The sequence below is a fragment of the Chiloscyllium punctatum genome, chromosome 18 (genome assembly GCF_047496795.1).
Source record: "Chiloscyllium punctatum isolate Juve2018m chromosome 18, sChiPun1.3, whole genome shotgun sequence".
Lineage (NCBI taxonomy): Eukaryota > Metazoa > Chordata > Chondrichthyes > Orectolobiformes > Hemiscylliidae > Chiloscyllium > Chiloscyllium punctatum.
Window position 1 is genome coordinate 68920427 of NC_092756.1, and position 27121 is coordinate 68947547.

Genomic DNA, 27121 nt, shown 5'->3' on the forward strand with positions numbered 1-27121 from the left:
CAGTGCCAGGGACCCAGGTTCAATTCCAGCCTCAGGCTGTGTGGGTTTTTTTCCGGGGTGCTCCAGTTTCCTCCCACAGTCCAAAGATGTGTAGTTGAATTGGCTATGATAAATTACCCATAGTGCTAGATGCATTAGTCAAAAGGAAATGGGTCTGGGTGGGTTACTCTTCGGAGGGTCGGTGTGGACTTGTTGGGCCAAAGGGCCTGTTTCCACACTGTAGGGAAGAATCTAATCTAATCTAAAACTGGGACTGTCATGGTCTTAAGGGCTTGGATGGGTGAAATTTGTTAAGTTCAGGAAAACTTTCTCACTCAATGTGCAGATGGACCTACTCAAGAAGGGGCAAAACCCAACCTCCTCTATTGGGAAATAACGCACAGCAAGTGACTGACATGTTGTGGGGGAGCACTTTAGGACCAGTGACCATAACTATACTCATTTTAAAATAGTGATGTAAAAGAATAGGTGTGGTCCACAGGTTAAAGTTCTAAATTGGGGCGAGGCCAATTTTGATGGTGTTCGGCCAGGAATTTTAAAAAATTGAATGGGGGAGGCTGTTCTCAAGTAAAGGGATGTCTGGCAAGTGGGAGGCTTTCAAAGAGAACAAAGAATTCAGGGCCAGCATGTTCCTGTTCATGTAAGGGGCAAAGCTGGCAGGAGTAGGAGACACTGGATGACTGGAGGCCTGTCACCAGTGATGTGTCACAGGGATGGGGGATGGGTGCACTGTTATTTGATGAGAATGTAGGTGGCATACTTAGGAAGTTTGTGGATGACACCGAGATTGGTGGCATAGTGGACAATGAAGAAGGTTATTTGGGAATGCAGCGAGATCTTCATCAACTGGGTCAGTAGGCTGAGGAATGGCAGATGGAGTTTAATTTAGATAAATGCAAGGTATTGCATTTTGGTAAAGCAAACCAGGGCAGGACTTACATAGTTAATGACAGAGCCCTGGGGAGTGTTACAGAACAAAGGGATTTGCGGGTACAAGTTATAGCTCCTTCAGAGTCACATGTAGACAGGGTGGTAGCCTGCTGGACACACTTTCCTCATTCCTGAAGAAGGGCTTATGCCCGAAACATCGATTGTCCTGTTCCTTGGATGCTGCCTGACCTACTGCGCTTTTCCAGCAACACATGTTCAGCTCTGATCTCCAGCATCTGCAGTCCTCACTTTCTCCTCCAGGGTGGTGAAGAGGGCTTTCAGCATGCTAGCTTTCATTGATCAGACCACTGAGTATAGGAGGTGGGACATCTTGCCACAGCTGTACAAGATCAACTAGGAGAAAGTGAGGACTGCAGATGCTGGAGTACCAGAGCTGAAAAATGTGGTGCTGGAAAAACACAGCAGGCCAGGCAGCATCTGAGGAGCAGGAGAATCGACGTTTCGGGCATAAGCCCTTCGATTCTCCTGCTCCTCGGACGCTGCCTGGCCTGCTGTGTTTTTCCAGCACCACATTTTTCAACAGCTGTACAAGATGTTGGTGAGGCCGCATTTGGAGTACTGCATGCAGTTCTGATCGCCCGTCTATAGTAGGATTTATTAAACTAGAAAGAATGCAGAAAAGATTGACTAGGATGCTATCTGGATTGATTTGGACTATAAGGAAAGATTGGATAGGCTGGAACTTTTTTCCCCTGGAGCACAGGAGACTGATGAGTGATTTCAGTGACTTCATAGACAGCTTTTAAATCATGAAGGGCATAGATAAGGTACATAGCTGAGTGCTTTTTCCCCATGTAGGGGAATCTAAAATGAGAGTATAGGTTTAAGGTGAAAGGGGAGAGATACAAAAGGGTTCATAGGAGCACTTATTTCACACAGAGGGTGGTGAGTGTCTGAAACAGGCTGCCAGAGGTAGTGGTGGAAGTGAGTACAATTTCAGTTTAAAAAAAATTTAGACAGGTACATGAGTGGGATAGATTTGGAGGGATATGGATCAAATGCAGGCAAATGGGACTAGTTTAAATTGTGAAAACTGCACATCATTGGCAAGTTGGGCTGAAAAGCCTATTTCCATGCTACAGAACTCCATGATGGCACAGCAGCTCAGTGGTTAGAACTGCTGCCTCACAGCGCCAGGGACCCAGGTTCGATTCCGGCCTCGGGCGACTGTCTGTGTGGAGTTTACACATTCTCCCAGTGTCTGCGTGGGTTTCCTCCGGGCGCTCTGGTATCCTCCCAGAGTCAAAAGATATGTAAGGTTAGGTGAATTAGCCATGTCAAATTACCTGTAATGTGCAGGCTAGGGAAATATAGGGTTATAGGGATAGTAAAGGGGTTAGGTCTGGGTGGGATGCTCTTCAGAGGATCAGTGTGGCCTTGATAGGCCAAATGGCCTGCTTCCAGACTGTGGGGATTCTGTGATGAGAGATATCAAGGCTAAATGAAGGCATACACCAGGCACAGACAGTAGGGATCAAGTGAATCCCTTGAGAGTTATAGGGGATATAGAATAACATTTTAGGAGGGAAATCAGGAGAGCTAAAAAGGCGACATGAGATAGCATTGGCAGATAGGGTAAATGAGAACCCAAAGAGATTCTACAAGTATATTAAAGGCAAAACTAAACTTGGGAGAGAATAGGGCCCCTTAAAGATCAACGAGGTTATGTGTGGAACCACAGGAGGTGGGTGAGATCTGAAACAAATATTTCTCATCAGTATTTCCCTGTAGAAACACATGAAAGGTAGGGAACTTGGAGAAATAAATAATGATGTTCTGAAAAGAGCACACATTACAGAAGGGTTGCCGCTGGAAATCTTAAAATGCATAAATGTAGATAAATCCTGGGACCTGGTCAGAGTGTAGCCCAAGGACATTATGGGAAGCTAGGGAATAAATTGCAGGGTCTCTATCGAGTGCCTCAGGGGAGGTGCTGGAAGACTGGAGGGTGGCTAATATTGTGCCATTTTTTAAGAAAGACTGCAAGGAAAAGCCAGGGAACTACAGACGATTGAACCCTAACGTATGTGGTGGATAAGTTGTTGAATGGGATTAGGAGAGACAGGATCTACAGGCAAGGTCTGATTAGGGATAGTCATTGTAGGTTTGTGAGTAGGAAATTGTATCTCACAAATTTGAGTTTTTTTGAAGAAGTGACCAAGAAGATAGATGAAGGCAGAGCAATAGGCATTGTCTACATGGATTTTAGCAAGGCCTTCAACAAGATTCCATTGACTGGTTAGTAAGGTTACATCATATTGGATCCAGGGAGAACTAGCCAATTGGATACCCAATTGGCTGGACATTAGGGGATAAGAGTGTGGTGGTAGAGGGTTGTTCTTCAATCTGGAGGCCTGTGCTGAACCTGGTGTTGTTTGTCATTTATATAAACAATTTCGATGATAATAACGAATGCATGGTTGGTAGGTTTGCAGATTCTATCAAAATTGGCTGTTGAGTGGACAGTGAAGAAGGTTATCAAAAGTACAATGGAATTTTGATCAATTGGGCCAGTGGGCTGAGAAATGGCAGATGGACTTTAATTCATATAAATGCAAGGTAATGCATTTTGGTAAGACAAACCAGGACGGTACTTACAAAGTTAATGGTATGGCCCTGGGAAGTGTGGCCAAACAGAGAGACCTAGGAGTGTAGATATGTTCCTTGAAAGTGGCATCACAGATAGGCAGGATGGTGAAGGAGGCATTTGGTACACTTGCTCCCATTGACCAGAGCACTGGGTACAGTAGTTAGAACGTCATGTTGCAGCTGTACAAGAGGCCACATTTGTACTGCATACAATTCTGGTTGCCCTGCAATGGGAAGGATGTTGGTAAACTGGAAAGGGTGCAAAAATGACTTACAAGGATGTTACCGAGACTGGAGAGTTTGAGTTGTGAGAGGCCGGATAGGATCATGGAATGTCAACAGTGTGGAAGCAGGCCATTTGGCCCACTGAGACCATACTGACCCTCTGAAGTGCATCCCACCCAAGCCCACCCCCCCCACCCTAGCCCACCCCCCCCACCCTATCCCTAATAGCAGAAACAGTCTCTAGTTAATGAGAGTCAGAGGACAGTGTTTTGAAATCCATTGGTTTTAATTACAAACTGAAAGAGACAGCAACAATTACAGAGAAACAAAGCTTTAAGTTATACTTTGTGCTGGTTGACTTCCAATCCTGGAACCATTCTTACAGGATCAGAAATTAAGAAATCCCATCCCCAACATACTAGGCCTATAAAAAGGCAGCAGTTGACGGATAATTTGGTCCATATTTTCTTTTCTGTATAGTTTTTGACTGTTACAGAAAATCATTGGAGGAAACAAGAGTGTGCATCCGTGGAAACTTGAACGTGGAATGAGGAAGCAAGGGAAATGGAGGAGCAGGCAGGAAAGCAAAGTTTTGGCCAGAAATCTGATCACCCCTGATTTGAGTGAGCAGTGGAACGGGCTCGAGGGACCAGATGCTGCCTCTTTCTCTCTTATTCTTCCGGTTCACCCGATCAGAGGAGCAAGTGAACACCAGTTCTCAGTGCAACACTTTATGTCATGACCAACATCCCAATACACTCTCGGTGTTGGGGCATCTTCAGATTCAGGGAATTTAATAAAAAGCAAAGCGCTGTGAATGCTGAAAGCCTAAAGTGCTGGAATACTCAGCGGGTCTGCCAACATCTGTGGACAAGAAAATAGTTAAGGATTGGAATTCAATGAGTGATATCAGACTCAAAATGTTAACTCCTGCTTCTCGCTCCCAATGTTGCCGTACCTGCTGAGTTTCTCCAGCATTTCCACAGAATTTAGTCTCTGGCACCTGAACGCAAATCTCAGCATTAAAGAATGCAATGAAAATGTTTCACTGGGCTGAAGAGGGGTTTAAAAGCCAAGTGCTGGAAACTAACGAGAACAAGAAAAGTTAGAATAAATATCAATTCAGAGACAGACATTGAAACAAACATCTGCCGTGGGTGAGGATGGAGGGAAGAGAAAGATACAAGACTGGATCACTGCCCAATCACACTTCATTACATCTGCAATTTTTTTTTGGGGGGGGGGGAAGCTTCAAGGTGAAACTATTGGCCAATTGCAATGAATATCTGTCCTACACAGTTACCAGGAGTCCGAAACGAACAGTTCATTACAACCCTACATATTAGAACACAGGGTCAAACGCATATGCTTCTGTTAATCAGTCCATTCAGAATCCTTTCGATGTTGGCTTTAAAGGTTTGACAGTTGTTTGGTTGAATGTTGCTTGAAAGTTTGAGCTCCAAGTGTGTGGGGTATAAGGTTCCTAAAGCGACATCACATCACTCATTCAACAGATGGTTCAGAAGGAAAGCTCTGTGAAACTATGACAGTCAATTGTCTCCAGAAAGTCTCTTTCTCCTTCCCCTGCAGGGTTAGCAAGTAGGTGCTGCCTGCTGGGTGATGGACTCCACTTCCTCGGCCCAACTGGAGATTTAATGCAAGAATTCAGGTATCTCCAAAGAGATACTGCACACACTTCAACCTTTTCCTCTTGATGATCAGCTACTTGTCCTCTGTCCCATCTCCCAGTGATGCACAGCTCTCACTGCATCTGTCAGTTTCATTGCACAGTCTGTCACTTTCTCTTACGGTTGTGGGTCTTGAGCTCCTCCAACTCTTTCTCCATCAGATGTGACTCTGCTGTTGTTTCAGACAGCTGCAAGAAAAGGAATGATCACTCGGGGTATCTCCAATCACTCCTCATGACTCCCAATGCTCCCTTAGTGCCCCAGCAATGCTGTCCATGCTCCAACATTCACCAGACACTGCCTCCTCTACCTGCCATGAAGCTTTATATTATATCGTTATTTTATATGAACTTGGGTTCTAAAGCATAGGTAAATGAACTTTCGGTTTTCAGTTCTGTGACGGTGATGTTTTTTTTTGAAAAAGGATCAGAAACCCATTTGGTTTCAGCAGTGGTCAAAAACAACATTTCCATGTGCCTTAAGCTAAATAACTAGATAAGCTACCAATGAGAGAATTGAAGTGTTGACTAATTTCAGCTTTTACAGCCCAGCAAAGGAGGCTGGAAGTAGGTTCAGTTCAGAAGAAAACAAAATCATTACACACGTGTGCTTTCGTATTCTCAAAGTAGTCAGAGTAACTGGGGGAAAAAAAGTCCTGAGCTGTTCCCTGAGATGTCAGTGAGAAAAGTCAGTGAGTTAGCCTGCATCTCAGAGGAGTTGGAGAGAGTCACATCTGCTGGACGTGCAGAAAGCAAACAGTGACAACCTGACCAGTTGAGTAAGAAATTAGAGAGTGAAGATGAGAGTGATATGTCACTAGGAGTTGCGTCTCTCTAAAGGATATTGCTAGGAAAACTGCTGAATAGTTCCTGTTTGCTGTTTATAAGTTATTTCCAAATTGTGTGATATATTTTCTTTTGGATGATAAAGTTATGTTCTTTTGTTAAAAGTATAATGGAGCCTTGTATGACTATGTTCAGTGGCTGACCAGAAATCCATTGAACATAACAGGGATCTGTAAATGTTTAAAAAACAAATGGATGAAGATGCTGAAATCAAAAATAGGAATCATTATGAAGGATATTTCAAAATGGCTTTGACCGTTGCTAAGCCCTTTCTGGGAGTAGAAAATGTAATAGTGGATTATGCAAAATCTTTAAATAAGTCTACACTGAGAAAATTAATGACTAATTGAAGGTAGAAATAAAAGCAGCATCTTATAAGGATGAGATGCTTAAATAGATTGCATGGTATTTAGACTTTTAAAAAAAGGAAATTGAAATCGAATTAGAATTAGAATCCCTACAGTGTGGAAATAGGCCCTTCGGCCCAACAAGTCCACACTAATCCTCCGAAGAGTAACCCACCCAGACCCGTTCCCCTACACTATATTTACCCCTGACTAATGCACCTAACCTACACATCCCTGAACATTATGTGCAATTACCCATGGCCAATCCATTCAACCTGCACATCTTTGGGAGGAAACCAGAGCACCCGGAGGAAACCTCACATGAAGACAAGCAGACCTGTTTAGGGACGAACTGCGAAAAAATATTTTTGTAATTCTTGAGACTTATTTAGATGTGTGTCAAGTGTTAAAAATCCAAGGAACAGCTGTTCAGACAAAAGGTTATGATATCTCATATAGATGGGGAAATGGATATATGTGAATTAGCAAGGAAATTGGACACCATGAGTTCGCCCAAACATTTTAACAAAATATCCAAAATCAAACACTAATTAGAGGAAGAAGATGGAGATGCAAATCAATGACAGTACATTGTATCAGTCACAAGAAGTTTCAACACAAGAAAGTTTCACCACAGAGCCTGGAGTCATATGTAGGCCAGACTAGGTAAGGATGGCAGAGCTCTTTCCCTGAAGGATATTAGTGAACTCCAGGAGTTTTTATGGCAATCAACAGTAGTTATGTTGGTGCTATAGGCTAGCTTTTTAACCCAGAACTTTATTGAATTCAAATTTCATTTTGTATCATGGGGGGATTCAAACCCAATGCCAAAACATTAGCCTGAAGTTCTGGATTTATAGTCTAGTGATATTACAATGACACTACCACCTCCCTGCTAATGAGCACATATGCAGTGTCCAGTGGATCCAGAGCTGAAAATGTGTTGCTGGAAAAGCGCAGCAGGTCAGGCAGCATCCAAGGAACAGGAGAATCGACGTTTCGGGCATCAGCCCTTCTTCAGGAATGAGGAAAGTGTGTCCAGCAGGCTAAGATAAAAGGTAGGGAGGAGGGACTTGGGGGAGGGGCATTGGGAATGCGATAGGTGGAGGGAGGTCAAGGTGAGGGTGATAGGCCGGAGTGGGGTGGGGTGGGGGCGGAGAGGTCAGGAAGGAGATTGCAGGTTAGGAAGGCGGTGCTGAGTTCGAGGGATTTGACTGAGTCAAGGTGTGGGGAGGGGAAATGAGGAAACTGGAGAAATCTGAGTTCATCCCTTGTGGTTGGAGGGTTCCTAGGTGGAAGATGAGGCGCTCTTCCTCCAGCCGTCATGTTGCTATGGTCTGGCAATGGAGAAGTCCAAAGACCTGCATGTCCTTGGTGGAGTGGGAGGGGGAGTTGAAGTGTTGAGCCACAGGGTGGTTGGGTTGGTTGGTCCGGGTGTCCCAGAGGTGTTCTCTGAAACTTTCCGCAAGTAGACGGCCTGTCTCCCTAATATAGAGGAGGCCACATCGGGTGCAGCGGATGCAATAGATGATGTGTGTGGAGGTGCAGGTGAATTTGTGGCGGATATGGAAGTGTCCCTTGGGGCCTTGGAGGGAGGTAAGGGGGGAGGTGTGGGCACAAGTTTTGCATTTCTTGCGGGTTGCAGGGGAAGGTGCTGGGAGTGGAGGTTGGGTTGGTGGGGGGTGTGGACCTGACGAGGGAGTCACGGAGGGAGTGGTCTTTTCGGAAAGCTGATAGGAGAGGGGAGGGAAATATGTTCCTGGTGGTGGGGTCCGTTTGGAAGTGACGGAAATGACGGCGGATGATACGCTGGACATGGAGGTTGGTGGGGTGGTAGGTGAGGACCAATGGGGTTCTGTCCTGGTGGCGGTTGGAGGGGGCGGGGCTCAAGGGCAGAGGAGCGGGAAGTGGAGGAGATGCGGTGGAGGGCATCGTCGACTACGTCTGGGGGGAAATTGCGGTCCTTGAAGAAGGAGGCTATCTGGGTTGTACGGTATTGGAACTGGTCCTCCTGGGAGCAGATGCGGCGGAGACGAAGGAATTGGGAATATGGGATGGCGTTTTTACAGGGGGCAGGGTGGGAGGAAGTGTAGTCTAGGTAGCTGTGGGAGTCGGTTGGTTTATAATAAATGTCCGTGTCGATTCGGTCACCCGAGATGGAAATGGAAAGGTCTAAGAAGGGGAGGGAGGAGTCTGAGATGGTCCAGGTAAATTTGAGGTCGGGGTAGAAAGTGTTGGTAAAGTGGATGAACTGTTCAACCTCCTCGTGGGAGCACAAGGCAGCGCCGATACAGTCATCGATGTAGCGGAGGAAAAGGTGGGGGGTGGGGCCAGCGTAGCTGCGGAAGATGGACTGTTCCACATATCCTACGAAGAGGCAGGCATAGCTGGGGTCCATGCGAGTGCCCATGGCTACTCCTTTGGTTTGGAGGAAGTGGGAGGATTGGAAAGAGAAGTTGTTGAGGGTGAGGACCAGTTCAGTCAGTCGAAGGAGGGTGTCAGTGGAAGGGTACTGGTTGGTACAGCGGGAAAGGAAGAAGCGGAGAGCTTTGAGTCCTTTGTGATGGGGGATGGAGGTGTACAGGGACTGGATGTCCATGGTGAAGATAAGGCGTTGGGGACCGGGGAAGCGAAAATCATGGAGGAGGTGGAGGGCGTGGGTGGTGTCCCGAACGTAGGTGGGGAGTTCTTGGACTAAGGGGGACAGGACCGTGTCGAGGTATGCAGAGATGAGTTCAGTGGGGCAGGAGCAGGCTGAGACATGTGGGTCGGCCGGGGCAGTCAGGTTTGTGGATTTTGGGCAGGAGGTAGAAACGGGCGGTGCGGGGTTCTGGGACTATGAGGTTGGAGGTGGTCGATGGGAGATCCCCTGAGGTGATGAGGTTCTGGGTGGTCTGGGAGATGATGGTTTGGTGGTGGGAGGTGGGGTCATGGTCAAGGGGGGGGGGGGGGGGGAGTAGGAGGAGGTGTCTGCGAGCTGGCGTTTAGCCTCAGCAGTGTAAAGGTCGGTGCGCCAAACTACCACCGCGCCTCCCTTGTCTGCTGGTTTGATAGTGAGGTTGGGGTTGGAACGGAGGGAGTGGACGCCTGCACATTGCGAGGGTGAGAGGTTGGAGCGGGTGAGAGGGGTGGAGAAGTTGAGGCGGTTAATGTCGCGACGGCAGTTGGCTATGAAGAGATTGAGGGTGGGTAAGAGGCCAGCATGGGGTGTCCAGGTGGATGGAGTGTGTTGGAGGCAGGAGAAGGGGTCGTCAGAGGGTGGGCGGGAATCCTGGTTGGAGAAGTAGGCGCAGAGGCGAAGGCGGCGGAAGAATTGTTCGATGTCACACCGTATGTTGAACTCGTTAATCCAGGAGCGTAGGGGAATGAAGGTGAGGCCTCTGCTGAGGACTGATCTTTCATCCTCAGAGAGGGGTAGTTCTGGAGGGATGGTGAAAACACGGCAGGGCTGGGAGCTAGGACCTGGTGTGGGGCTGGAGCTGGGAGTGGGGGCGGGGACGGAAATTGGCGTGGGGACGGAGTTGGGCGTGGGGGCGGGGTTAGACGTGACGGAGATCGAAGATGGGGCGGGGTTAGACGTGGTGACGATGGATCCAGACACGAGTTATTAAGATTAGATTAGATTAGATTCCTTACAGTGTGGAAACAGGCCCTTCGGCCCAACCAGTCCACACTGACCCTCCGAAGAGTAACCCACCCAGACCCATTTCCCTCTGACTAATTGAGGTATCACCAAGAGCAATTTAGCATGGCCAATTCACCTGATCTGCACATCCTTTGGACTGGTGGGAGGAAACTGGAGCACTCAGAGGAAACCCACGCAGACACAGGGAGAATGTGCAAACTCCACACGGACAGTCACCCGAGGCTGGAATCGAACCTGGGTTCCTGGTGCTGTGAGGCAGCAGTGCTAACCACTGAGCCACCATGTCACCCTAAAGTTGGAAATGAATAGAGCATAGAGGAAATTGCACACTGAAAAAGTCAAAATGCATTCCGGAAATCTACGATTTTGAAATTTACAAAACTGGGACACTTACTTTGCATTCCTTTTCTGAAACATAAACATAAGACCAGAAGCAATAGGAATAGGAGTCGGTTGTTCAGCCCCTTGAGCCTGCTTCACCATTCAATAGGATCATGGCTGATCTGATATCCCTCATATCCACTTTACTATAACCTTTGATTCTCCTACTGATCAAGAATCTATCTCAGCCTTAAATGTACAAAAGGACACTGCCCCCATAGGACTCTCTGGCAAGGACACTCAACCCAATGAGAAGAAATTCCTTCTCATCTCAATCTTAAAACGGCACCCCTTTATTCTGAAACTATGCCCTCTGGTCCTAACCCCTCCCATGAGGAAAACACCCTCTCAGCACTGACCCTGTCAAGCCTCTTTCTACTCTTACATTAGTGCGGCACAGGGGCTCAGTGGTTAGCACTGCTGCCTCACAGCGCAGGGGCCGGGGTTTGATTCCACCCTCGGGCGACTGTCTGTGTGGAGTTTGCATGCTTTCCCCATGTCTGCGAGAATTTTCTCCCACAGTACAAAGATGTGCTAGTTCGGTGGATTGGCTATGCTAAGTTGCCCATAATATTCAGAGATGCGTAGGCTAGTCTTGGGAAATGTAGGATAACAGGGATAGGGCAGGGCGTTGAGTCCAGATGGGATGCCTTCCGAGGGTTGGTGTGAACTGGTTGGGCTGAACAGCCTGTATCCACACTGTGGGGATTCTATAATATCACAGCGACAGCTATTCTCTATACGAGGAATCAGCCTGGTAAACCTTTCTGCACTCCCTCTATAGCTAGTACATGCTTCCTCAGATAAGGAGACCGAATCTGCACTCAGTAATCCATGAATAATCTCATTTTGGCCCTGTACAATAGCAGTAAGACATCCCTGCTCATGTATTTCAATCATCTCGCTTTGCCATTTGCCTTCTTCCCTGTCTGCTGCATCTACATACTTACTCTCAGGATTACCCTGGGCTCACTGCACCCCTTCTTTTCCCAATCTATCGTCATTTAGATAATAATCCACCTTCCTGTTTTTGCTACCAAGGTGGATAACCTCACATTATACTGCATCTGCCTCACTCAACTTACACACAACACAGTGAAGCATCATTGTAACCTCCTCACTGTTCATCCTACCACCCAGCTTTGTGTTGTCTGCAAACTCAACGACTTAATTTCCTCATCTAAATCATTAATGTAAATTTTGAATAACTGGGGTCCAAGCACTGATCCCTTCAGTACCCTACTGATCACTGCTTGCCACTTAGAAAAAGACCAGTTTATTCCTATCATTGCTTCAGTATCTGCCAGCCAGTTCCCTTTCCATGTCAGTACACCAGTCCCAATTACATGTACTTTGATTTCTAATCTCTTACATGGGACCTTATCAAAAGCCTCCTGATCAAAAGCCTCCTGAAAGTCGAAGTAAACCAAATCCACTGGCTCCCCCTCATCACCTCTATTAAGCTTCTCTCTTAAAAATTCCATTCGATTCCCTTTCACAAATCCACACTGACTCTGTCCAACCCTGTCTTTGTTTTCCAGATAATGTGCTATCAAATATTTTATACTATCCCTCCTGCGGATCCCACAACTACACACAATACTCCAGCTGTGTCCTAACCATTTTTGATACAGTTCCAGCATAACCCCCCTCCTCTTGAATCTCTATGCCTCTGCAGGCAACTTTACCATTTGCCTTCTTAACCATTTTATCTACCTGTCTCGCCAACTTAAGTGACAGGTTCGCATGCACACAACGATACTTCTAATTCTCGGTTCTTTCAGAGAGTCCTACCTTTCATCATGCATTCCCTTGCCTTGATCGTCCAGCTCAAATGCATCACCTCACATTTATCTAGATTAAATTCTATTTGCCACTGATCAGCCCACTTGGCCGGTCCTTGTATATCCTCGTGTAATCTCACAAATATCCCCAAAACCATCTCCCTACTAATACTGATTTCATTCAGTTGCTTATTTTCACTTGACTCCACGTTCCGCAATGTTTTTGGAATGTTACTGGTGCCCTTCTTTATGAAGATAGAGCCAAAATGTGTATTTGATTGGTCTGCCATCTCTTTGTCCCTGTTATAACTTCCCTTGTTTCTTATTGTAAGGATCTACATTTGTCTTCACTCACCATTTTTCTTCATATTCCTAGAGAAGCTTTTACAATCAGTTTGAATGCTCCCTGCGAGCTTACACTTGTCATACTCTATTTTCCTCCACTTAATCAATTACTTTGTCCTCATTTGCTGAAATCTAAACTTCACCAAATCCTCAAGTCTGCCATTTCTTTGGCCAATTTGTATAGCCCTTTCTTGGATCTAATTCTATTCCTACCTTTTCTAGTAACTATGGTCATTTCCTATTTCAATTTTGTGCTAGATAGAAATGAACAATTATTGCAGTTCCTCCATGCACCCTTTAAATGCTTGTCATTGTCTATCCACCTCCATCCCCCAATATATCATAGCCAGGCCATGCCTCATACCATCATAGTTTCCTTTAGTTTAGATTCAAGACCCTAGTCTCAGAATCAAACTAGAATTTAATCTAAATTCGGAGTCTAACACTTACTCAAAATTAACTTAAGCGTTTGGATTTTGAACCCACGCCAAGTGGGTTTTGGTCTGTGTCTGAGGGATTTAACAAATAACTTTTTCAGTATTTCTGATTTTAGGATGGGTTGGGCAGTAAGTGGCAGGAATCGTCCTGGAGTGGCAATTTGAGAGTTTGTTTGTTATGCAAGAGTTTGACAATTGGAGAGAGCAAACATTGAAATAAAAATGAATCAGCTTTTGCTTAGCATAGGAGAATCAAGAATTCATTTTTGCTAAGATTGGAAAGCTTTTGTTTTGCAGTTCACAGAGACCTGCCTAAGTTTAGATGTAAGAACAGTTTAGAATCATAAAGATGTACAACACAGAAACAGACCCTTCAATCCAACTCATCCATGCTGATCAGATATTTTAAACTAATCTAGTCCTATTTGCCAACAATTGCCCATATCCCTCTAAACCCTTCCTATTCACATTCCCATCCAGATGCCTTTTAAATGAGGTAATTGTATCAGCTTCCACCACTTTCTCTGGTGGCTCATTCCATACATGCATTACCCTCTGTGTGAATAAGTTGCCCCGAAAGTCCATTTTAAATCTTTCACCTCTCATCTTAAATCTGTGCCCTCTAGTTTTGTATTTCCCCCTCCCAGTGGAAAGGACCTTGTCTATTCAGCCAATCTACGCCCTCATAATTTTATAAACCTCTCTAAGGTCACCCTCAGCCTCCGACGCTCCAGCGAAAATAGCCTCTCTCAATAGCTCAAACCCTCCAACCCTGACAACATCCTTGTAAGTCTTTTCTGAACCCTTTCAAGTTTCACAACACCTTTCCGATAAGGAGGAGACCAGAATTGCATGTAATATTCCAACAGTGGCCTAACCAATATCCTGTACAACCGCAACATGACCTCCTAACTCCTGGACTCGATACTCTGACCAATAAACGAAAGCATACCAAATGTCTTCTTCACTATCCTACCTACCTGCGACTCCACTTTCATGGAGCTATGAACCTGCACTCCAAGGTCTCTTTGTTCAGCAACACTCCCTAGGACCTTACCATTAAGTGTATAAGTCCTGCTAAGATTTGCTTTCTCAAAACGCAGCACCTCACATTTATCTAAATTAAACTCCATCTGCCACTCCTCAGTCCATTGGCCCATCTGGTCAAGATCCTGTTGTAATCTGAGGTAACCTTCTTAGCTGTCCACTATACCTCCAATTTTGGTGTCATCTGCAAACTTACTAACTGTACCTCTTATGCTCACATCCAAATCATTTATATAAATGATGAAAAGTAGAGGTCCCAGCACCAATCCTTGTGGCACTCCACTGGTCACAGGCCTCCAGTCTGAAAAACAACCCTCCACCACCACCCTCTGTCTTCTTCCTTTGAGCCAGTTCTGTATCCAAATGGCTAGTTCTCCCTCTATTCCATGAGATCTAACCTTGCTAATCAGTCTCCCATGGGGAACCTTGTCAAACGCCTTACTGAAGCCCATATCGATCACATCTACTGCTCTGCCCTCATCAATCCTCTTTGTTACTTCTTCAAAAAACTCAATCAAGTTTGAGAGACATGATTTCCCACGCACAAACCCATGTTGACTATCCCGAATCAGTCCTTGCCTTTCTAAATACATGTACATCCTGTCCCTCAGGATTCCCTCCAACAACTTGCCCACCACTGACATCAGGCTCACTGGTCTATAGTTCCCTGGCTTGTCCTTACCTTCTTAAACAGTGGCACCACGTTTGCCAACCTCCAGTCTTCCGGCACCTCACCTGTGACTATCGATGATACAAATATCTCAGCAAGAGGCCCAGCAATCACTTCTCTAGCTTCCCACAGAGTTCTATGGTATACCTGATCAGGTTCTGGGAATTTATCCACCTTTATGTGTTTCAAGACATCCAACACTTCCTCCTCTGAAATATGGAGAGGGGAAAGATATAAAAGAGACCTAAGGGGCAACTTTTTCACACAGAGGGTGGTACGTGTATGGAATGAGCTGCCAGAAGATGTGGTGGAGGCTGGTACAATTGCAACATTTAAAAGGCATTTGGATGGGTATATGAATAGGAAGGGTTTGGAGGGATATGGGCCGGGTGCAGGCAGGTGGGACTAGATTGGGTTGGGATATTTGGTCGGCATGGACGGGTTGGACTGAAGGGTCTGTTTCCATGCTGTACATCCCTATGACTCTATTTCCCTAGCTTTCCACAGAGTTCTAGGGAACACCTGATCAAGTCCTGGGAATTTGTGGGCGGCACAGTGGCAGAGTGGTTAGCACTGCTGCCTCACAGCACCAGAGACCCGGGTTCAATTCCCGCCTCAGGCGACTGACTGTGTGGAGTTTGCACGTTCTCCCCGTGTCTGCGTGGGTTTCCTCCGGGTGCTCCGGTTTCCTCCCACAGTCCAAAGATGAATTGGCCATGCTAAATTGCCCGTAGTGTTAGGTAAGGGGTAGATGTAGGGGTATGGGTGGGTTGCGCTTCGGCGGGGCGGTCTGGACTTGTTTCCACACTGTAAGTAATCTAATCTAAAAAAAATTATACACTTTTATGTGTTTCAAGACATCCAGCACTTCCTCCTCTGTAATACGGACATTTTTCAAGATGTCACCATTTATTTCCCTACATTCTATATCTTCCATGTCCTTTTCCACAAGAAATACTGATGCAAAAACTCGTTTAGTATCTCCCCCATCTCCGGCAGCTCCACGCAAAGGCCGTCTTGCTGATCTTTGAGGGACCCTATTCTCACTAGCTAGCCTTTTGTCCTTACTGCATTCATAAAAACTCTTTGGATCTCATGTCCCCTTTTTGCCCTCCTGATTTCCCTCTTAAGTACACTCCTACTTCCTTTATAATCTTCTAAGGATTCACACGATCTATCCCGTCTATACCTGACATATGCTTCCTTCTTTTTGTTAACCAAACCCTCAATTTCTTTAGTCATCCAGCATTCCTTACACCTACCAGCCTTTCCTTCCACCCTAACAGGAACATAATTTCTCTGGACTCTAGTTATCTTATTTCTGAAGGCTTCCCATTTTTCAGCCGTCTCTTTACCTGTGAACATCTGCCCCCAGTCAGTTTTTGAAAGTTCTTGCCTAGTACTGTCAAAATTGGCCTTCCTCCAATTTAGAACTTCAAATTTTAGATCTGGTCTATCCTTTTCCATCACTATTTTAAAAATAATAGAATTATGGTCACTGGCCCCAAAGTGCTCCCCCACTGACACCTCAGTCACCTCCTCAGCTTTATTTCCCAAGAGTAGGTCAAGTTTTGCACCTTCTCTAGTAGGTACATCCCTCCCGCCCCCGCCTCCCTCACCCCCCCCCCCCCCCCCCCCCACACCTTACTAGTTTAAATCCTCCCAAGCAACTCTTCAAATTTCCCTGCCAGTATATTAGTCCCCAGTGTGTACAATGACCCCCTGCTGGTCCCTCTCCCCCCTGGAGAACATTCTGCACCCTGTCTGAGATATCCTTGAACCTGGCACCAGGGAAGCAACACACCATTCTGATTTTTTACTGCTGACCACAGAAATGTCTATCTGCACCTTGGACTGAGAGTCCCCTAATGCAATCAATCTCTTGGAACCTGATGTATCCCTCCTTGCATTAGATGTGCTGCTGGAAAAGTGCAACACTTTTCCAGCAGCACATTTTCAACTCTGATCTCCAGCATCTGCAGTCCTCACTTTCTCCTTGCATTAGAGCCAGTCTTATATACCAGAAACTTGGCTGTTCGTGCTACGTTCCCCTGAGAATCCATTACCCCCTATGTTTTCCAAAACAGCATACTTGTTTCAAAGAGGGATAACCACAGAAGACTCCTGCACTAACTGCCTACCTGTGTTACCTTTCCAGGAGTTAACTCTGTGACTTTTTCTTCCTTCCTATAACTGCCATCCAGCACATCCCCTTGCTCTTGTAAATTCCTCATCGCCTTCTACACATCGTACGATATCAACACTGTCAAACATAACAGCTGAAATAGATCATTCAGTCCATCAAGTCTGCTCATTGAGATCGATAGCACAGAAAACGGCCCTAGAGTCCATCAGGTTCCTGCTGGTCAGAAACAACGATCTAACTATTCTAATCCCTGAGATCAGGATTCATGTGCTCACACTCAACTCCCACTTTCCTGTCTTTTCCCCACAGCCCTTGATTCTCTTCCTAACTAAAAATGTCTACCTCAGCCTTGAATATATTTAACGGCCCAGCTTCCAACAGCTCTGCAATAATCCTCTCACTTTTCTGGAACAATTCCACAAAAGAATTTGGTGTTTCATTTGCATTTAATGACAAACCAAAAAAATTTGCACTCATTAACAGGGCGGGGACCAACAACATTATTGTGGACATTTTGGAAAGTGCAATATGGAGGGATCACTTTTTTATTCACTTGTAGGATGTGGGTGTTGCTGACATTTATTGTCCACCCCTAATTGTTGTTGAGAAGGTAGGGGGAGAGTTGCCTTCTTGAACCACTGCATTCGTGTGCTGTAGGTAAACCCGCAAAGCCATTAAAGAGGGAATTCCAGGGTTTTGACCCAGCGACACAGAAGGGATGGCGATATATTTCCAGGTCAGGATGGTGAGCAAATTGGAGGGAATTTGCAGGCGCCTGTGTTCCCATGTATCTGCTGCTCTTGTCCTTTTAGATAGAAATGGTTGTGGATTGGGAAGGTGCTGTCTAAGGATCTTTAATGAATTCCTGCAGTGCATCTTGTAGATGGTACACACTGCTGCTGCTGCTGAGCATTGGTGGTGGGTAAGGTGTACATTTGTGGAAATGGTGCCAATAAGCTGCTTTGTCCTCTTTTAGTGATGTTGCAGCTGCACTTATTCCACGGTGGCTCAGTGGTTAGCACTGCAGCCTCACAGCACCCGGATCCCAGGTTCGATTCCAGCCTTGGGTGACTGTCTGTGTGGAATTTGCACGTTCTCCCTGTGTCTGCGTGGGTTTCCTCCGGTTTCCTCCCACAGTCCAAAAATGTGCAGGTCAGGTGATTTGGCCATGCTAAATTGCCCATAGTGTTAGGTATATTAGTCAGAGGGAAATGGGTCTGGGTGGGTTACTCTTCAGAGGGTCGGTGTGGACTGGTTGGGCCGAAGGGCCTGTTTCCACACTGTAGGGAATCTAATCAAATCTAAATTCTCTACTTGGGGCTTGTAGAATATGGACAGGCGTGGCGGACTCAAGAAGTGAGTTACTCATTGCAGTGTTCCTAGCCTCTGGCCTGTTCTTGTAGCCACTGTATGTATATGGTGAGTCCAGTTGGTCAATGATAACTCTCAGGATGTCGGTAGTGGGGATTCAGTGATGGTAACACGGTGAGAGATCAAGGGACAATGGTTAGATTACCTCTTATTGGAAATCAACATTGCCTGGCATTTGTGTGGTATGAATGTTATTTGTCACTTTTCATTCCAAGCCTGGATAGTGTCCAGGTCTTACTGCATTCACACATGGACTGTTTCAGTAACTGAGGAATTGCTAATGGTACTGAACAAAAATGGCACGAACAAATTAGTGTAAAATATGATTATGAAAATCTGTAAGTGTTTAATATAAATATATTTACTGACTACAAATAAAAATAGCATTAGGAAGAACTTTTGATGGTAAATTAATTGCCTCTTAAAACTGGGGGAGTCATGTTGAGGTCTACAACGTATTATCATTATTGAAATAACTCCACAGAGGCTGGTATCCCATCACCAAGTCACTCTTTGTTTACACATGGAGAATCTCTAACAGTGATCCAGCTTCCCCATAGCCAACTCTCAGAGTGAACAGGACCTCTGACAGGTAAAAACAATGACTTCAGATGCTGGAAACCAGATTCTGGATTAGTGGTGCTGGAAGAGCACAGCAGTTCAGGCAGCATCCAAGTAGCTTCGAAATCGACGTTTCGGGCAAAAGCCCTTCATCAGGAATAAAGGCAGTGAACCTGAAGCATGGAGAGATAAGCTAGAGGAGGGTGGGGGTGGGGAGAGAGTAGCATAGAGTACAATGGGTGAGTGGGGGAGGGGATGAAGGTGATAGGTCAGGGAGGAGAGGGTGGAGTGGATAGGTGGAAAAGGAGATAGGCAGGTAGGACAAGTCCGGACAAGTCATGGGGACAGTTACTGAGCTGGAAGTTAGGAACTAGGGTGAGGTGGGGGAAGGGGAAATGACAAAACTGTTCAAGTCCACACTGATGCCCTGGGGTTGAAGTGTTCCGAGGCGGAAGAGGAGGTGTTCTTCCTCTCGGCATCTGGTGGTGAGGGAGTGGCGGTGAAGGAGGCCCAGGACCTCCATATCCTTGGCAGAGTGGGAGGGGGAGTTGAAATGTTGGGCCACGGGGCGGTGTGGTTGATTGGTGCGGGTGTCCCGGAGATGTTCCCTAAAGCGCTCTGCTAGGAGGCGCCCAGTCTCCCCAGTGTAGAGGAGACTGCATCGGGATTAACGGATACAATAAATGATATTAGTGGATGTGCAAGTAAAACTTTGATGGATGTGGAAGGCTCCTTTAGGGCCTTGGATAGAGGTGAGGGAGGAGGTGTGGGCGCAGGTTTTACAGTTCCTGCGATGGCAGGGGAAAGTGCCAGGATTGTTTTGGGGCGTGGACCTGACCAGGTAGTCGCGGAGGGAACGGTCTTTGCGGAAGGCGGAAAGGGGTGGGGAGGGAAATATATCCCTGGTAGTGGGGTCTGTTTGGAGGTGGCGGAAATGTCGGCAGATGATTTGGTTTATGCGAAGGTTGGTAGGGTGGAAGGTGAGCACCAGGGGCATTCTGTCCTTGTTACGGTTGGAGGGGTGGGGTCTGAGGGCAAGGGTGCGGGATGTGGACGAGATGCATTGGAGGGCATCTTTAACCACGTGGGAAGGGAAATTGCGGTCTCTAAAGAAGGAGGCATCTGGTGTATTCTGTGGTGGAACTGGTCCTCCTGGGAGCAGATCCGGCGGAGGCGGAGGTATTGGGAATATGGGATAGCATATTTGCAGGAGGTAGAGTGGGAAGAGGTGTAATCCAGGGAGATCTGGGACTCGGTGGGTTTGTAAAAAATGTCAGTGTCAAATCAGTCGTCATTAATGGAGAGGTCCAGGAAGGGGAGGGAGGTGTCAGAGATGGTCCAGGTAAATTTAAGGTCAGGGTGGAATGTGTTGGTGAAGTTGATAAATTGCTCAACCTCCTCACGGTAGCACGAGGTGGCGCCAATGCAGTCATCAATGTAGCGGAGGAAGAGGTGGGGAGTGGTGCCAGTGTAATTACGGAAGATCAACTGCTCTACGTAGCCAACAAAGAGACAGGCATAGCTGGGGTCCATACGTGTGCCCATGGCTACCCCTTTGGTCTGGAGGAAGTGGGAGGATTCAAAGGAGAAATTGTTAAGGGTGAGGACCAGTTCGGCCAAACGAATGAGAGGTGGAAGGGTACTGTTGGGGACGTCGGGAGAGGAAAAACACTCCTGTTCATATCTGACACACAGGGCTCCCAATCAGGGAACTCATATTCTATGACTTCATTACAAGTCAAGATCAGAGTGCTGCTGGAAAAGCACAGCAGGTCTGGCAGCATCCGAGGAGCAGGAAAATCCATGTTTCGGGCAAAAGTCCTTCATCAGGAAACTTTTGTCCGAAACGTCGATTTTCCTGCTCTTCGGATGCTGCCTGACCTGCTGAGCATTTCCAGCACCACTCTAATCTTGACTCAGATCTCCAGCATCAGCGGGACCCACTTCTGACCTCATTACAAAAACTACAATTATTGGGACCATGAGCTGTAAAGTAGAGGTTCATGGAATTTTGATTTTTTGTTCTGTGAAGGGGACTTTGGGGGGGGAAAAAAATCAGAAATTTATTTTTTAAGCAGTATTTCAAAATAATCATGCAACTTACTCCAAATGACCAGACAAGCTAATTGGTGAGCTAATTGTTGCAGTATTTACTGAGTTAAACATTCATGAATCAGAGAAAAAGAGAGTCAAGAAGCAGATTCGTTTCAGAAGAAAAGATCCATACCAAAATCTGTGCTGTTTAGCAACCTCAAAGTGGTTACTCTGGGAAAAAGTGCTGAAGTGTTCAGTCAGGAAATTCAGTGAGTTGGCCTGTATCTCAGAAAGAGACTGAGATAATCATACTTACCTGTGGGAAAAGATCTGCCACCCTGCCAATCCACAATAGGCCCACAAAAGCAAAATTGGCCAATGGTACAAAAAAACACCCAGAATGCCTCAGCAGGGACCAAGCAGGCTGACAAGCCAAACTAGGCAGCACTTGCAGACAAGGGAATACACTTCAAGCTCCCACTAACAATGTCAGAGCAACGCAGTTACCCCAAAGCCCCAAGGGCAGTTTCACAACCCAGCAATACCAAAGACACCTAAACAACTGGTCAGACAGAGAGGCACCAGCAAAAGCAAAATTCCCAGGACAAGACAATGGAAGCACCTCACCACTTCAGAGGAGACATTAACACCTACCTGTGAAGAGGAATGGAACCATCGATACTGTCAGGATATTGCATTATGTGAAGGAACAGGACATTCATCCGATAACTGTTTTCCAATTAGCATCCTTGTAACTAGATTACTCCATTTCCAGATACATTGTATTTTCCCCATTTCTAATTAGCATTATTGTACAGCCTTATTATAAAACTGGTCTCATCCTCAGCTCTGGGAAGAGATATTCTGACCTATCTGTACAGACTGTCAGTTCTGTGTCAGCCTAGTCAGTTTCTCTTCCAGCCATATTGTTTGTAATAAACTGTTTGTCAATTTCACTTTGAACTGTGCTTTGTGATCTCCACCATATTGGGCAAATTTCTCCGGCACTACCGAAAATGATACTCATCAGTTGAGTAGGAAATCAAAGACTGAAGTTAGGCGTGATACTTCACTGGGGTTGAATGTTTGCAAAGGAAAGTACTGGGAAAAACTGTTGAGTTGTTCTTTTTGTTGTTTATCTTAAGATCTTTATGAATTGTTCTTTCCTTTCTTTTGTGTGATAAGCTTTATGTTCTTTTGGTAAAATTACTTTTGTAGCCTTGTGTGAATATGTGCAGTAACTGACCACCTCAGTAACACATGATAAAAATGAATCGAATGGTTTATCAAGCCAGCTTTCACTCTGGGATCTGACTTTACCAATACGACAATTATCTGGCTTCCCCTTTACTCACCATGTCCAACAGAATGTCAATTTTGAGTCGGAGAAGGTTATTCTCTTCCTCCAGCTGCTGGTTACGTTTTCGCAGGCGCTGAACCTCTTTCTGTACGCCATTGTCCCCCACAGACTCTACAACGCAAGAGATATTTCTTTAATGTGAACTTTCACGGGATGTAGGCACCGTTGGCTGGGCAACATTTATTGTGCATCCCTCATTGCAATTAGGGAAGGAGTTCCAAGATTTTGATCCAGCAACACAGAAGGAACATCTGACTGACATGTTTACAAGCAATGTGGAATAAGCCAATATACTGGGATGAAGGAGTAGAGAGGAGCGAGGAGAGGAGCGGGGAGAGGAGCGGGGAGAGGAGCGGGGAGAGGAGCGGGGAGAGGAGCGGGGAGAGGAGCGGGGAGAGGAGCGGGGAGAGGAGCGGGGAGGGGACGGGGAGGGGACGGGGAGGGGAATGAGGGAAAATGAATCACAGAGTCCTGCAGCACAGGTGTCTTTTTTGCTAATGCAAACTCAGAGGAACTACTCAGTTCATCCCAATCCGCTTCTCCTTCCTCACAGGTTAATATACCTGTCTTCCTACCTTTTACAGATTTCTGTACATAAATCCCCCCCCAAGTTCCTGAAACAATTTTAAAATTGTACCATTTCATTTATATTGATTCACCTGTTCTTCCAAATTGCATGAATACACACTCACTTTTTGACCTACTCACAGTAATATCACAACAGGAATAAGCCATCTGATCCTTTCAGTCAGTTTTACCAATCAGTTAGATCATACATTAACTCTGTTTGTTATCTTCATTCAATAGACTATAACATCTCTTTTAAATCAAAAATGATGGGTATAGAGGCAACCCGGGAGTAAGTGGGTCATTCAGGCCCAGAGACACGGGGTGGGGTGTGGTGTGGTGGGGTGGGGTGGGGTGGGGAACAGGCCCAGAGACACTGGGTGGGGTGGGGAACAGGCCTAGAGACACGGGGTGGGGTGGGGTGGGGTGGGGTGGGGAACAGGCCCAGAGACACGGGGTGGGGTGGGGAACAGGCCCAGAGACACGGGGTGGGGTGGGGAACAGGTCTAGAGACACGGGGTGGGGTGGGGAACAGGTCTAGAGACACGGGGTGGGGTGGGGTGGGATGGGGAACAGGCCCAGAGACACTGGGTGGGGTGGGGAACAGGTCTAGAGACACGGGGTGGGGTGGGGTGGGGTGGGGTGGGGAACAGGCCCAGAGACACTGGGTGGGGTGGGGAACAGGCCCAGAGACACGGGGTGGGGTGGGGTGGGGTGGGGTGGGGAACAGGCCCAGAGACACAGGGTGGGGTGGGGAACAGGCCCAGAGACACGGGGTGGGGTGGGGAACAGGCCCACAGACACGGGGTGGGGTGGGGTGGGGTGGGGTGGGGAACAGGCCCAGAGACACGGGGTGGGGTGGGGTGGGGTGGGGTGGGGAACAGGCCCAGAGACACGGGGTGGGGTGGGGAACAGGCCCAGAGACGTGGGGTGGGGTGGGGAACAGGCCCACAGACACGGGGTGGGGTGGGGTGGGGTGGGGTGGGGTGGGGTGGGGAACAGGCCCAGAGACACGGGGTGGGGTGGGGAACAGGCCCAGAGACACGGGGTGGGGTGGGGTGGGGTGGGGTGGGGTGGGGTGGGGAACAGGCCCAGAGACACGGGGTGGGGTGGGGAACTAGCCCAGAGACACGGGGTGGGGTGGGGAACAGGCCCAGAGACACGGGGTGGGGTGGGGTGGGGTGGGGTGGGGAACAGGCCCAGAGACACGGGGTGGGGTGAGGTGGGGTGGGGAACAGGCCCAGAGACACGGGGTGGGGTGGGGTGGGGTGGGGTGGGGAACAGGCCCAGAGACACGGGGTGGGGTGGGGTGGGGTGGGGTGGGGTGGGGAACAGGCCCAGAGACACGGGGTGGGGTGGGGAACTAGCCCAGAGACACGGGGTGGGGTGGGGAACAGGCCCAGAGACACGGGGTGGGGTGGGGTGGGGTGGGGAACAGGCCCAGAGACACGGGGTGGGGTGAGGTGGGGTGGGGAACAGGCCCAGAGACACGGGGTGGGGTGGGGTGGGGTGGGGTGGGGTGGGGTGGGGAACAGGCCCAGAGACACGGGGTGGGGTGGGGAACAGGCCCAGAGACACGGGGTGGGGTGGGGTGGGGTGGGGTGGGGCACAGGCCCAGAGACACGGGGTGGGGTGGGGTGGGGAACAGGCCCAGAGACACGGGGTGGGGTGGGGTGGGGTGGGGTGGGGAACAGGCCCAGAGACATGGGGTGGGGTGGGGTGGGGTGGGGTGGGAACAGGCCCAGAGACACGGGGTGGGGTGGGGTGGGGTGGGGTGGGGTACAGGCCCAGAGACACAGAGTGGGGTGGGGAACAGGCCCAGAGACACGGGGTGGGGTGGGGAACAGGCCCAGAGACACGGGGGTGGGGGGGTGGGGTGGGGTGGGGTGGGGAACAGGCCCAGAGACACGGGGTGGGGTGGGGAACAGGCCCAGAGACATGGGGTGGGGTGGGGTGGGGTGGGGAACAGGCCCAGAGACACAGAGCGGGGTGGGGAACAGATAAATACACACACCTCTGAAGATCGCAGGACAAATTAAGACTGTTTAACTAAATCCAAGGATTCCATGTTTATTTTTAATACGTAGAAAGACAATATAAAAACAAGAAAGTTATGCTAAACCTTTACAAACTAGTTTAGGCTCCAACTGCAGTCTTGTGCTCAATTGTAAATATGACATGCCAGGAAAGATGTCAAGGCCTTAGAGATAGTGCAGAGATTCACACGTGGTTCCAGAGATGAGGAACATCAGTTTTATAGAGTCTGGAGAGAGCAGAGCTATCTCTCTGGGAGCAGAGTTTTCAGAGGAGAGTTGATAGATGCTCAAAATCATGATGGCTTTGATTAAATAAATAAGGAGAAATTGATTCATCTTGAGTACTGTACACAGTATTGGTCATCTTATTTAAGGAAGGATTTTAGGTTAGATTCCCTACAGTGTGGAAACAGACCCTTTGGCCCAACAAGTCCACACCGACCCTCCAAAGAGTAACCCACACAGACCCATTTCCCTCTGATTGATGCACCGAACACTCTGGGCAATTTAGCATGGCCAATTCACCTGACCTGCACACCTTTGGACTGTGGGAGGAAACTGGAGCACCCGGAGGAAACCCACACAGACACGGGGAGAATGTGCAAACTCCACACAGTTTGGGGGGGGGGGGGAGCAAAAGGTTAGCAGGGGTAAGTATGAATGTAGATTTGAACTTACTATCAGATCAGCCATGATCTTCTTATATGGCAGAGTGGTCTTGATTCAAATCGAAGTTGGACAAGTTAGGACTTTTTTCTTTAGAATGTAGGAGACTGAGGAAGAATCTGATAGAAGTGTATAAGATCATGAGAGGGAAGGATAGGGTGAATGCACTCAGTCTTTTTCCCCAAGGTTGGGGAATTGAGGACCAGAGGGCACTCTAGTTTAAGGCTAGAGGGGAAAGAATAAAAGGGAACTTGACAGGCAACTTTTTTTATAGTCAGGATGATATGCATATGGTATGAGCTGCCAGTGGAAGTGGTTGAGGCAGGTACATTAACAATATTTAAAAGGCATTTGGACAAATACATGGATAGGAAAGATTTAGAAAGGTATGGGTTAGGTGCGGGGAAATGGGGCTAGCTTGGATGGACATTTTGGTTGGCAAGGACCAGTTTGGGTCAAAGGGCCAATCTCTGTGCTGTCGGACTCTATGATTCAATATGTTTTTATGCTTCCAGCAACAACGACACCGATGATTGGCAAAGCAACCAGAGGAAAATAGCATTTTCCACAGCAAATTAATATGGTCGGGGATGCACTGCTTTGAAAAGGTGAAGGTAGTCAATTCCCTTAAAAGTGAAAAAGCTTTTGAGAGACAAGAAAATGAGTCTACCTTTATGAAAGAGCTTGCACGTACAAGGTGCCCAAGTTACAAGGTTCTAAAGATTCAGAGGGACAGGGCAAGTGAGAAAGATAACAAGGAAAAGTAGTTGAGCACATAGGCCAGATCATTAGTTTTACTGGTTGAGATCTAAACATCAAATGAGAATTCCCTTGTTCTTTGATAACATAGGACCCTCTGAGAGCATAAGGATCTTGACTTGACATCTGATTGAAAAGATAAGGCATGTCTGACAGTGCAGAACTCCCTAAACACTGATTGATTAAAAATAGCTACAGTAGAGAGCTGGCAATCTGTTCAGACGTCGTATGGCACACCTTTGAAGCAGGTAGGATTTGAATTGGAGCACTCTGGCCCAGAACTGAGGATACTACCAGTGCACTGTAAGAGCCCTCAGCTTTCAATTACGTGCTCAGGTTTTTGGAGCAGGACTACAACTCAAAATCACAGGGCTAACGAGAATACTGAGAATAAGGAAGATAATACCAGAGAGGATGTAAGATGTTTCCCTGGAGTGTCGGAGGTTGAGGGGTGACCTTATAGAGGTTTACAAAATTATGAGGGGGCATGGATTGGGTAAATAGACAAAGTCTTTCTCCTGGGGTTGGAGAGTCCAGAACTAGAGGGCATAGGGTGCACAGAACTAGGTTTAGGGTGAGAGGGGAAAGATATAAAAGAGACTTAAGGGGCAACATTTTCACACAGAGGGTGGTACGTGTATGGAATGAGCTGCCAGAGGAAGTGGT

The 27121-nt window shown here is 47.3% G+C and overlaps 1 protein-coding gene across 1 annotated transcript in view; it reads right to left on the reverse strand.

Annotated features, from left to right (window-relative positions):
* Positions 1 to 4032: 4032 nt before the first annotated feature.
* cby1 (chibby 1, beta catenin antagonist) overlaps positions 4033 to 27121 on the reverse strand; it is a 39401-nt gene continuing 16312 nt past the window's right edge. The window contains exons 4-5 of the mRNA XM_072588408.1: positions 22423 to 22538; positions 4033 to 5641 (exon numbers count right to left, since the gene is read on the reverse strand). Of these exons, the coding sequence (XP_072444509.1) occupies positions 5561 to 5641; positions 22423 to 22538 (197 nt within the window). The 3' untranslated portion in view covers positions 4033 to 5560. The remainder of the gene's footprint in view (positions 5642 to 22422; positions 22539 to 27121) is intronic.